This window comes from Lathyrus oleraceus, chromosome 6, assembly GCF_024323335.1.
Source record: "Lathyrus oleraceus cultivar Zhongwan6 chromosome 6, CAAS_Psat_ZW6_1.0, whole genome shotgun sequence".
NCBI lineage: Eukaryota > Viridiplantae > Streptophyta > Magnoliopsida > Fabales > Fabaceae > Lathyrus > Lathyrus oleraceus.
In genome coordinates, this window is record NC_066584.1 from 333237499 (window position 1) to 333250517 (window position 13019).

Below are 13019 nucleotides of genomic sequence, written 5' to 3' on the forward strand. Positions count from 1 at the left end.
ATTTCAAATCCTCTCAGAAACCCCTTCCATTCCTCCAATTCCCTCACTAACAAACTCTGGCTCACAAGCAAACTATCTCCTCCACCACCACCACCTCCTCCTCCGCTTCCATTTGAAGCGGAGTCAGAAGCTGAAATCTCAGAAGAGGATGTTGAAGACAGTGAAGGTGGAGTAGAAGGCCAGAGCTCCGATGACCGGACTCAGTTCCGGCAACCAGGGAAAATCTTTGTTGGAAACTTACCAGGGTGGGTGAAGAAACAAGAGGTTTCGGAATTCTTCCGGCAATTCGGACCGATAAAAACCGTGATTTTGATCAGAGGTCACAATGACACAGAGAGGAACGCTGGATTTGGGTTTATTATTTATGAGGGAGAAACAGCGGAGAATTCAGCCATGAAGGCGGTGGAATTCGAGGGTATTGAGTTCCACGGAAGAGTCTTGACAGTGAAACTCGATGATGGGAAGAGGTGGAAGGAGAAAACGCTTGAGAGGGAAAAGTGGTTGCATGGGAATGATGAGAAGGAGTACAGGTCCACATGGCATGAGGAGAGGGATGGTTCCAGGAAAGAGTTTCAGAAGGTTATGGAAACTGCACCGGAGAATTGGCAGGAGGTTGTTCGTGCTTTCGAAAGAATTAAGAAGGTTGATCATATTAACTTTACTGTGCACTTTGTTTATGTCTATCCAATTGTTGATTCTGGGTTGAATATGAAGCATATACACATACACCGGAAATGACACTGACATGTAGACAAAAGTGTCTGTATGCGAGTGCAGGCCTTCAACTTGAAGTGTGGTGTTACATTTTGATGGTCTTGCAGTGAAATCTGTTGCATGATTAGGATAGTTTTGCAGTGGGTTTTGTTACAAAATGTTAATAGTTTTGCAGTGATATCTGTTGCATAAATATGATAGTTTGCAGTGGAATCAGGATTATGTGCCGACAGTTTTTGACAATTTCAGTGCGAATGTGGTTGTTAATGGGAGCATTGTTAATCTGGGTTTGTGGGATACTGCTGGTAATGTTTTGTAATTTGATTTCTATTTCTCGGGTTCTACTCTATGGTTTGGAGGTTCTTTTTGGATTATTGTTTTTATTTGTGGAACAGGACAAGAGGATTATAACAGATTAAGACCATTGAGTTACCGTGGTGCCGATGTTTTCATATTGGCTTTCTCTCTCATAAGCAAGGCTAGTTATGAAAATGTCTCCAAAAAGGTGCTTGCTTGCTCCCATTTTGATATGGTGTTCCTTGTCGAATTTTTACTCTATGAAAACTTGCTAATATGTTTCATGTGTTTGTTTCATTTTCAGTGGATTCCAGAGTTGAAGCATTATGCACCTGGTGTCCCCATAATTCTGTTTGGGACAAAGCTTGGTATGTTTGTTGCTGCATAATGTGATATTCATATGCGGATGCCGTTTTCTCTATATTTATATATGATATTCATATGCGGATGCCTTTTGGCTATGCAGCAAACCAGGCGTTTGAGAAAATGTCTAGCTATGGGATCATGCTAAACATGGTTCTGTATTTTACTAGACATTATGGCATGCAAGCTGCTAAAGCTACCAATATTATCCTCCTATGGTCTGCAGCTAGTTATTTCACACCAGTTCTTGCTGCTTTTCTTGCTGATTCTTACTTTGGTCGTTTCACTATCATTGCCTTTGGATCTTTTCTCACTTTACTAGTAAGTTCTTTTTTATCCTTAACACTTTAATTTTGGATCAATTTTCTTTTATTATCTATAACAGTCGCGATCACGCATGAGCTTTTGCGATTTTGGTCGGTGCAACACTTGCCATACTGATTGCCTGATTGCGGTCGTTGCAGTGTGTATTTCCCTCAGTTTTTTTAATCATAAAACAGTGAATAACGGTATCGGTATCTGCACTTTCCGATACTGTTTTGTCTAGGCACTATTTTAAAATCTTGGTTATTTATATAATGTATACCATGTGTCACACTGTAGGGAATGCTACTTTTTTGGCTAACTGCTATAATTCCAAACCTAAGTCCATGTGATCAATTAACTATGATCTGCAACTCTCCAACAACATCACAACTTGCATTCTTATACTTTTCTCTATGCCTAATGGCCATTGGAGCTGGTGGTGTAAGAGCCTCTTCCTTAGCCTTTGGAGTTGACCAACTAAACAAGAAAGAAAGAGATGAAGGAATCATAGAGCGATACTTTAATTGGAGCTTTGCTTTAACAGGAGCTGCAGTCTTAATTGGAATGACCATTTTGGTTTATATTCAAGAAAATTTTGGATGGATTGTTGGATTTGGTGTTCCTGTTGTTCTTATGTTTATATCCACGCTATCTTTCTTTTTAGCTTCTTCACTTTATGTTAAGGTTGAACCTAAAGGGAATGTGATTAGCGAGTGTGCTCGTGTCGTTGTCGCGTCTTACAGAAACAGAAACCTCAACTTACCATCGCCAAATGTCTCGAATGATGGCGGGTACTATTATGATAAGGATTCGGAAATGCTTATGCCTAGCGATAAACTAAGGTATCGAATTTATGAACATTTCAAATGTCCATTGTTGTAGTGTTTTTAGTAGTGAATCGCAATAAAAATCCTTTAATCTGGTTCTGCTTTGAGTGTGCTGATAACTTACTGGCTTTAGTGTTTGATGATTTGATTGCAAGGTTTTTGAACAAAGCATGCCTTATACAAAATCCACAACAAGATTTTACACAAGATGGAAGACTCAAAAGCCAATGGAGCCTTTGCACAATAGATCAAGTAGAAGCATTCAAATCAATGATAAAGATCATTCCAATTTGGATAACAGGAATGATAATGTCTATAAATTTTAGCCAAGGAGCAGACGGCTGTTGTGAATTTGGATGATGTTACAATCAGCTTATCTAAGGTTCATTTGTTGTTTCTCTTTTGGTCATTTTGTTGTGTGAGATTGTCATCATTTTTGAGGATAATCTTTGCATTTCTGTCTTTGCAGGATGGATACAGAGATATGATGAAATTAGCAGACAACTTCGCTACATTTAATCAACGTCTAAAGTATGCTCATTTCCGTCCACTGGTGCCAGTAAAAGCTGATTCCAGGTCTTGGTGGAAGTATGCTTACAGAGCTGTATCCGATCAGATGAAAAAGGCAAGGTATTTAACTTCAATTATATTCACAGCCTTATACATTACTTGTCAACTGCTAAGATTTTGATTGTTAATTACTGTAATAGGGTTATAGATAGAGAAGAGGAGAAAGGTTACATATGGAAAATGGGAGGAATATGAGGTGTGTGTTGAGTGTAATTCGGGTTGACATGTTGTATGTTATTAGGCAAAGAAATAGCATCTCTGACTATTTTCTGCTCTAGGATTACTCTCTGTTGTAATTTCTTTTTAATGTATGATATACAAATTTGCTTTTATAATTGTAAAGTATGCAGTAACTTCAGAACATGTTTATTCCAATGAAAGCGATATTCTTTTTATAGGAAATAGTCCATAAAGATACTTCATAAATTGAGGGATTAAGAAATAAAATAAACATAAAATTGTGTGAATATTTTCAGATGTCAATATTAGAGCTTTGTGAGACCTGATGATGATTGTTGATCTTTGCTTGTCATGTTTGGATGTTTATACTTCATACTTCTTGGACTAAGGTTATTATATTTCTGTCAGTGGAAAAATGTCATGGGAGCAAGTTTTAAGATACACAAGGTTGCAGAAGAGATATATTTCTCTCTATGCTTCACTGCTTAAGTCTGATCCCAGTCAGGTTACTATTAGCGGAAGCAGAGAGATTGAAGATCTAGATCGCGAACTTGATATTGAACTTATACTGCAATGGAGGTATGCTGTTATTCTGGGTTATTTGTTTTGCATGCTGATATTATCATGTAAGAATCATGGTGTACGACATTCATTGGTTGATCCAACTATAACACCAAAACTATATTCGTGTACACTCTGTATACACTTACATTAATTACTAATTTATTATATGGGGATGATAAGCGGTCATTTGAAGGTTGAACATTTTTGGCCTGTTTGACTTTTTTATCAAGTCACATTGCAAATAGTAAATGCATTAAGCACTATTGGTTCAAAATTGAAATAATGTTTTTGCTTGGGTTTTATGTCTCTCTCCTTACTCCCTTCCTTCTTTTTTTTAGTGTCACTAATTAATCATAAGTTTATTAGAAGTGTTGCAAGTGATGGGTTGTAGCTGAGACGTCAGCTATTTTAGTGATGCTTTCCATACTAATTTTGATTGTAAAAAATAAGTAAGAGTAATATTGTATTGTATTGCTTGGGTTTTATGTTTATTGCTGTTTGTAGAATGTTGGCGCACAAGTTTGTGGAGAAATCAACGGAGTCAAATCTTAATGCGAGGAAACAGAAAGTGGGGAAATCTTGGTGGTCATTTGGAAGGTGTGGAGTCCTTTCTAGAAATACTTTCAATTTAATATTTCAGCCATTAAATTTGGATTTTACTTTAGTTTTGACTGTGCTGCTCACCTATAATCACATACACTGTTAGGAACGGTAACTCTCCTAAAGAGGAAACCGAGGAATTCAATTTCAGTGAAGAGGACTGGAACCAGTTAAATAAAATGATCGGGTATAAGGAGGGTGATGATGGGAAATCGGATGTAAATAGCAAGGCAGATGTTGTTCATAAATTTGTGTAATTAATGTGTACATTTGTAGTATATGTTATGACTTGTAAATGTGTACATAAATTTGTATATATTTTGATACATTTAAGGCAAAATTGGTTTGAATTGGTATATATATATATTTGTTAGCCAAAAATTGGTAGAAAAAAGGCCAAAATGGCATATATAAAATGTGATAATTGTCTGTCAAAATCTGCTTGAAAACAGGTAGAAATTCTGGTTTATAAACCTGGAAAAAATGTGGTTTAAAACAATTCAAAAATTTTCGTATACCTTAGACAGCGCTTTTGTAAAAAGCGCTGTCTAAGGGGGGGATTAGAAAGCGCTTTAGGCAAAAGCGCTGTCTAAGGGGGGGGGGCTTAGACAGCGCTTTTTGAAAAGCGCTGTCTAAGGTATACCTAAAAAATTAAAATAGGAGGGTCTTAGAAAGCGCTTTTGACCAAAGCGCTGTCTAAGGGGTGGGGCTTAGACAGCGCTTTTCAAAAGCGCTGTCTTAGGTATACCTAAAAATTTTAAAATAAGAGGGTCTTATAAAGCGCTTTTGGCCAAAGCGCTGTCTAAGGGGGGGGCTTAGACAGCGCTTTTAAGATTTAAAAAAGCGCTGTCTAAACCTTTAGCAGCGGAGGTTTAGACAGCGCTTTAAAGCGCTGTCTAAGGCTAAAAAAAGCGCTGTCTAAGGTCTTGTTTGTTGTAGTGTCAACACTCGTAATGTGTAATAAATTTACCACTTTCATTTATTTTTATTGTATTAATTGATTGTTAATTCAAACATAAAAATTAACCACTTTTAAAAAAGAATAACAAAAAGTAAACACTCGATTTAACATTGAACTTTTTTTCCAAATCAAAATTAAAAAGAATGCAATACGAGTATTTGATCCAATATCAAGTATCTCTTCAAATCACTGCTTGGGAAACCAAGTCCTCTGCTAAGTATATGATGTTACAATCATGATTAATTAATATTTTGTATGTTTGTAATTGTATAAACATGTGGATGAATTCAATCTCCTTATCTAAAATTATAAATGGAACTTTTGATTCTGGAAAGGCAGTTTGTATTGTTTCATTTTTTTTTTAAATTTGTATTTCTTTAGATGCTTGGATTCTTAGCATTATGTTTCACGGCCAACAAATTCTCAAATAATTTGTTACATAAATAAGTTCCATCATTACTGATTATTGCTTAGGTGTGTCAAATATTGGTAAAAATTTCTAACTACAAATTTGGTTACCATTTTAAAATTATTTGTTGGGTGATGTCGTGACATGCATCTATTTTTGACACATAATCAACAACCATCATCACTACAAAAAAATCGGAAGAATTACGGCGGTTTTAATAGGGCAAAATATCCGTTACATTTTAGCGGTTTAAACCGCCATAATTTACAAAAGTACTTTCAAGACCCCAAGTATTCAATTCCATATCAGGTGCGTGCTATTTTTCTTTTCTACTTTCTCTTTTACACTAACGCCCTCACTTTTTTTGGCTAACCATTTCCACATGACTTATCTTAATTTGTTTGCCCTTTCCAATCCACTTTTCACTATGCCTCCACTGCAACTCCATCCTTCGCCGCCCCACCGGAATAAATATCCTTCAGAAGCCTTCACTGCCTCTCCTTTTACTTTGTCTCCAAAAACATTTATCTGACAACCAACAAAATCAATAAAGTCAGTGGTGGAGGCTCGTATGGCAGCGACCGATGCTAGAACCACATCTTCAAAAGAAGATATAGTCTGTAAGTAGACGTGTCTCAATCCATTTCCGGGTCATTTACCCTACTCAGTCAGTTCATTTTCCTAATAGGTATTTTTAGGTTTTCATTTCTCTTTTGATTTCACCCTCAAATTTTGTCAATGAAATGAAGAAAGAAAGAAAAATTGGAGTGTTTAAAGAGTGCATGGTTGGAAGAATCAACCAAGTTACTTTTTCTATTGGATTTGAGAAACACATAAGCAAATATTTGGTACCTCGCAGATTTCGATTGTGCCTGCAAAGTATCTTTTTATTTTTATTAAACTGTAGTGTAATTTTTGTTAGAGTTTTATGGAATAGAAAATTAATTTATAGAATGACATTTGAGGTGGCATATATAGCCTTATAAGGAATTAATTAAAATTATCAACTCACCTCTAAAAACGTGGTAGAAGTTAGGAACTTATTAACTAAACCCAAGTAAATAGCAACATAAAACAAATCTTAACAATTCTTTCACTAAACTTATTGTCGCAAGCCTTCGGTTTAAATTTGGCACTTCACGAACTCCAAGTTGATCTCTTAATTTTTGGAATACATTAAGTTTTAATGGTTTTGTCATGATATCAACTACCTGATTGTTTGTGCTACAATGAACCAGCTTCACCACCTCTTCCTTAGTGAGATCCCTCAAAAAATGGAACCTTACATCTATATGTTTACTTCTACCATGCATGACTGGGTATTTGGACAATTTAATTGTTGAACTATTGTCACACATAATAACAGTAACCTTGCTTTGTGAGAGCTCAATCTTCTCCAACACCCTTCTCATCCACACACATTAGCAAGCACAAGAGGAGGTTGCCACAAACTCTGCCTCAGTTGTGGACAATGTTACAACAGGCTGCTTCTTTGATGCCCATGAGATTGCTCCACCAGACAGTAAAAATACATAACCAGATATGCTCTTTCTATCATCGATATCTCCCGCATAATCGCTATCGGTGTAAGCCACCAATTCTTCAACGTCTACTTTGTTATAAAACACACCTAACTCCATCGTTCCCTTTAAATAACAAAGAACCCTCTTTGCTGCCAGCATATGCAACTCAGCAGGATTGGCCATATACCTGCTCAACAGACATACTGCATATATTAAATCAGGCCTCGTTACAGTAATGTACATGAGACTCCCAATTAATTGCTTGTAAGCAATATCATCCACCTTGGCACCTTCTCCTTTCTTTGACAGCTTAAAACCAGGAACTATGGGATTCTTAACAGAGTTACAATTCTGCAGTCCAAACTTTTCAAGCAAATCATAAGCATATTTCTTCTGACTTATGTATATGCCTTCTGAATTTTGCAAGACTTCAACACCAAGGAAATATTCCATCTTCCCTAAATCCCTCATATCAAACTCTATCTTCATTGAATTCTTAAAGCTTTCAAACATGCTTGCATCATTCCCAGTAAAAATCAAATCATCAACATACAAACTCATAATTAAAATTCTTTTACCTTCTGTTTTGACAAAGAGAGTATGATCATGATTGTATCTTTCAAATCCTTCCTTAGAAAAATAGGCTTCAATTTTGCTATACCAAGTCTGAGGTGCTTGCTTTAGTCCATATAAAGCTTTCTTAAGCTTGTAGACTTTTTCTTCTTCCCTTTTTCGAACATAACCCAAAGGTTGTTCTACATACACGTCCTATATTAACTCACCGTGAAGAAACACACTTTTGACATCTAGTTGATACACATTCCACCCCTTTTGTGTTGTTAGAGCTAAAACCATTCGGATTGTGTCCCACCTTGCTACCGGAGAAAAGACTTCGTTATAATCAATTCCTTGTTGTTGAGTATAACCTTTAGCTACTAATCGGGCTTTGAACTTGTCAACCTCACCATTCTCATTTAATTTGGTTCTAAAGACCCATTTGACACCAATCTTCTTAGCATCTTTAGGCAAAGTTGTAAGTTGCCATGTTTTATTCTTTTCTATTGCCTCCATCTCCAAGTTCATTGCATTTATTCATTTCTCATATCTTTCAGCTTCTTCAAATGAGTTTGGATCTTCGTGAGAGGTAAACTTTGCAAAATTTCATAATCCTGCAAGTAGTTTGGTGCTTTTCGAATCCTTCTTTCAGCAAGTACTGGTGCATCTTCATTAGATGAATCACTTGATGTTGAGGTAGTTGTATCTTGATTTGAGTATGATGTTATTTCAGTGTCTTCTACAACTTCTTCTTCACTTTCAAAGGAGGAATTCTCACTGTCATTACTACCTTCACATACCAGCATGTCACGCTTTATTTCTTCGACAGTCCTCCCTCAATTCCAGCCTTTATCCTCTTCAAAATTGACATTACTACTGACAATAATTTTTCCAGAAACCGGATTAAACAATCGGTAAGCTTTAGATTCATCACTTACTCCAAGTAATACACATTGCATGCTCTTGTCATCTAGCTTTCTTCTTCTAGTATCAGATACATGAACATGAGATAGACACCCAAATACTCTAAAATAATCAACTTTAGGCTTAATTCTGCTTCAAACCTCTTCTGGATTTTTGTCTTTAACTGTCAATGTCTGACTCCAGTTGAGAACATGAACTGTCCATTTTGCAGCTTCTGGCCAAAATGACTTTGGTACTTGTTTCTCACAAAGCATACACCGAACAATATTCATAATCATCTGATTTTTGCACTCTGCTACGCCATTCTGTTGTGGAGTGTAGGATGTTGTAAGTTGCCTGCTTATGCCATTGATTTTACAAAATTCATTAAAGTCCTTGGAGGTGAACTCCCCACCCCTATCTGTGCGTACGCAACATATAAGGGCACCTGACTCCTTCTCAACAAGACTTTTATAATTTTTGAAAGTTGTAAATGCTTAAGATTTTTCAGCAAGAAAATACATCCACACCTTTCTACTGAAGTCATCAATAAATGTTATAAAGTACCTCTTGTTGCTTTTGGAGTTGGGAGTAATTGGACCGCAAATATCGAAATATACAAGCTGCAATTTGTGTGAAGCTCTCCATTGACTCTTCTTTGGAATGGCATCTTTATGTTACTTGCCTACAAAGCATTCAATATAACTTTTATTTGAAGCTTTAACAAGTGGAAGTCCCCTCACCATCTGTTTATATTGAAAAGTCCTCAACCTTTGTAACTCAAGTTTCTAAATCTACAATGCCACAATTGTGAGCTATCTTCAGTAACTAATTGTAGGAATGTTGAGGTCTCTTGAATCACCACACTAGCCAATAGCACAAACATTCGATTTGCCGTCATTTTTGTTTGCATGACCAAACCTCTTTTTGGATGGTACAACTTGCATGTCCAATTTTGTATAAGTAAAGTTAATCCCCTTTCTTGAAGTTGGCCTACACTCAGTAGGTTATTTTTCAAGTCTGGAACATAGTAGACATCAGTGACTACTTGAACTGCACCATTGATCTCAAGTCGAATGTTCCCTTTTCCCATTACTTCCATTTTGGAATCATTGCCAAGCTTTACTGAGTGTTTGAAATCTTCATCAATGGTAGAAAACCACAGCTTATTTCCACACAGTGATTGCTACAACCGGAATCGAGAAACCACACAGATTTTTGTTTTGAATTGTTAGCTTCAACAAAGGACATAAGCAGCATCTCTTCTTCATCAATTTCAGCATAGTTTGCACTTTCCTTCCATCTTGGGCATTCATATTGGAAATGTCCTAGTTTGTGACATTTAAAACACTCCACTGTGGATTTTTTTGGAAACTGTCTTCCTCTACCTCGGCCTCTGCCTCTACCCCAACCAAAATCTCTACCTCTTCCTCTCCCTCCATTTTTCTCTTCATGTGAAACCTTTAATGCTTGCTCATCTCGAGTATCTCCTCTATGAAGATTCATTCTTTGTTCATGAACCAAAAGGCTGCTTTGAAGCTCATCTATTGTCAACTCATCCAAGTTGTTTGACTCCTCTATTGAGCACACAACATAGCCAAATCTTGAGGTCATTGATCTCAAGAATTTTTCTACAATCATAATTTGTGTCATGTTCTCACCATAAATCTTCATCTTGTTTACAATTATAAGCATCCGAGCAAAGTACTCGTCCACTTTTTCTCCTTATTTCATTTGAAGGACTTCAAATTCCTTCCTCAATGCTTGCAATTGTGCCCTCTTCACCCTGCTTGTCCCCTAGTACTTCTGTTTCATTGAGTCCCAGATGCTCTTTGAACTCCATTTGTCAAGAATACTCTCGATGATGCTTCTTTCAATGGACTGGAAGAGATAGTTTTTCACCTTCAGATCCTTTATTTTCTGATCTTCAATCGACTTCCTTTTTGTCTCTGTTGATTGAACTCCATCAGCTATTGTAGGAATGCCTGCTTCCACCAAGTGCCAATATTCTTTTGACCAAAGAAAATTCTCCATGAGCATCGCCCAATGATCATAATGACCATCAAACTTAGGTATTGCTGGTTGCACAAAGTTGCTACTTTCAGTCGACATTTCTCACTTTCTCTTTAGGAAACTGCAGTTCCTAGTCTCACTCGATCAGGCCCTTTAATAGAGCTCTGATACCAGATTTGTTAGAGTTTTATGGAATAGAAAACGAATTTATTGAATGACATTTAAGGTGGCATATATAGCCTTACAAGGAATGAATGAAATGTTCAACTCACGTCTAAAAACGTGGTAGCAACTACAATTGAAATAAATTATATTTTTCTTATAGGTTCCTAGAAACTAGAAACTTATTAAGTGAACCCAAGTAAATAGCAACATAAATGAGTTATTATTAGTGTTTTCTGCATTTGTTGTTTGATCATTTAGACTGCACTTTTAAATTTAGTTGCAAAGTTTGACTTCATTTTTCCTTTTGTTATAGAAATAGTTCATACATAAGCACTTGTTTTTAACAAGTGTTTATTGAAGTTATTTATTCAAACTAGTCTATGATGTTTAATTATTTTTGACATAATGAATTTTTTTGGTACAAATCTTCTATTTATTTCATAGAAGATTTTTCATTCAACTTAGGATCTAAGCAAAAGATGGAAAACATCATGCAATTTAAGTAAGCTTTTTTTTTAAGTTTGAAAATATAGATTAGTTAATGATAGGATATATGACTATTACATGGTTGTATTGAGTAATATCTTATTATGTTTTGAATCATTTGATTACTGTTAATTCCTAAATGATGCAATTGTTTGTTTATTGAGATGAAAATCTTCTGAGTATAAGGCCTTTCATAAGTGTCATTTCCGGAAGCTTCGAGTTGGACCCTCAGAAACTGCTATGACTGATGTTCTACGGGAGGTATATTTCTTCTTTATATATATATATATATATATATATTTTTTCATAGTTTGGATCGATAATTGTAAATATGATTCAAATATGCATGCAAAAAAATGTATAAATCTATTGCTTATTCCTTCACACTTGCAAATTTCTGAAAGTGCACGTGTTATTTCTTTGCCTAATTTTTACATTCAAATTTTAAAGGAAGTTCTCTTTCCGAGTGTTCTCATCCTATTTCCAAGTATTTTCAAACTTTAAAAGAAGTTCTCCCTTGGATAATTTTTTAATATAAAATGAGAAAGAAAAATATCTTAAGGATTCATCTTTAGGAAAATATATATCTACAATTTTAAGAGGACATTTTTCTATTAATAAATCTTTCAAATTTGCACTAATATTTATCCATTGACTTGGATAACGTACATTTTTAATCGTGTCAATACTACAGTATCATATATATATATATATATATATATATATATATATATATATATATATATATATATATATATATATATATATATATATATATATATATATATATATATATATATATATATATATATATATATATATATATATATATATATATATATATATATATATATATATATATATATATACTTGGATCACGTATATTTTAATTAATTATTGGTGTGTTTATTTGTGTGTTATTTGTGTTATTTTATATTTAGGGATATTTTGATAATTTAATAATCGTCGGGGTTATAGAATTTGAGAGTAGAGAAATAAAATAAGATTTATTTGAATTATTAGAGGTATTTAAATCATTTTAATTATTTAGTGATATTTAGATAAAATAGAAATCTTGAGGATTTTTATTTAATATTTATTTAATTAAAAAATTTATTTAATTAAAATAATAAAAATATGGGAATTGTGAGTTTTTGGGTGAAATTATAATTATAGTGAAATTTGAGTGGCAAGGAGTATAAGCCCTAAGAGTTGAGGGAGAGTTGTGAATTAAAAGAAAATCTTTTAAGTTATTTAAATAGAAAAAATGAGGGTTTGGGGAATTAGGTTGATACGTCAAAGTGGAAAAGAGAAAAAGAGGCGGGAACCCTAAGGAACTCTAGGAATGAGAAGTCATAGCCAAAAGTTTGAAGGTTTTGCAATACTAAGGTAAGCAAGGATTGCTTTACTAATGGATGATAATAGACAGTCAGGGAGGTGAGGGATCATTACCATCCCATCAGCGTCAGGGTCTATGCTTTGTTTCCTTTCTGTAATGTGTTTGGCTAAATAAGGTTTGGATAAAACCTTATTGGCATTGATCGATAAATAACTCAGTATTTTTAAGTATTATTGTAAGTGAC

General features: G+C 34.8%; 2 protein-coding genes across 2 annotated transcripts; both read left to right on the top strand.

Annotated features, from left to right (window-relative positions):
* The first annotated feature begins 1452 nt into the window (after nucleotides 1-1452).
* LOC127095517 (protein NRT1/ PTR FAMILY 1.2-like) lies at nucleotides 1453-2837 on the top strand. Its single transcript, XM_051034195.1, has 2 exons — nucleotides 1453-1695; nucleotides 1978-2837. Exons 1-2 carry the CDS (start codon nucleotides 1453-1455, stop codon nucleotides 2560-2562), a joined length of 828 nt encoding a protein of 275 aa, XP_050890152.1. The 3' UTR covers nucleotides 2563-2837.
* Nucleotides 2735-4678, top strand: LOC127095518 (uncharacterized). Its single transcript, XM_051034196.1, has 6 exons — nucleotides 2735-2759; nucleotides 2834-2889; nucleotides 2977-3137; nucleotides 3666-3836; nucleotides 4326-4418; nucleotides 4528-4678. The coding sequence occupies exons 1-6, from the start codon at nucleotides 2735-2737 to the stop codon at nucleotides 4676-4678; spliced, it is 657 nt and encodes a 218-aa protein (XP_050890153.1).
* The last annotated feature ends 8341 nt before the right edge of the window (nucleotides 4679-13019 follow it).

Bases quoted from the DNA above. Each gene is read 5' to 3' on its own strand.
- LOC127095517 (XM_051034195.1), top strand. From the start codon at position 1,453: ATGCGGATGCCTTTTGGCTATGCAGCAAACCAGGCGTTTGAGAAAATG. The intron at 1,696-1,977 runs GTAAGTTCTTTT...GTCACACTGTAG, and splicing joins GATCTTTTCTCACTTTACTA to GGAATGCTACTTTTTTGGCT.
- LOC127095518 (XM_051034196.1), top strand. From the start codon at position 2,735: ATGGAGCCTTTGCACAATAGATCAA. The intron at 2,890-2,976 runs GTTCATTTGTTG...CTGTCTTTGCAG, and splicing joins TTACAATCAGCTTATCTAAG to GATGGATACAGAGATATGAT. The intron at 4,419-4,527 runs GTGTGGAGTCCT...ATACACTGTTAG, and splicing joins TCTTGGTGGTCATTTGGAAG to GAACGGTAACTCTCCTAAAG.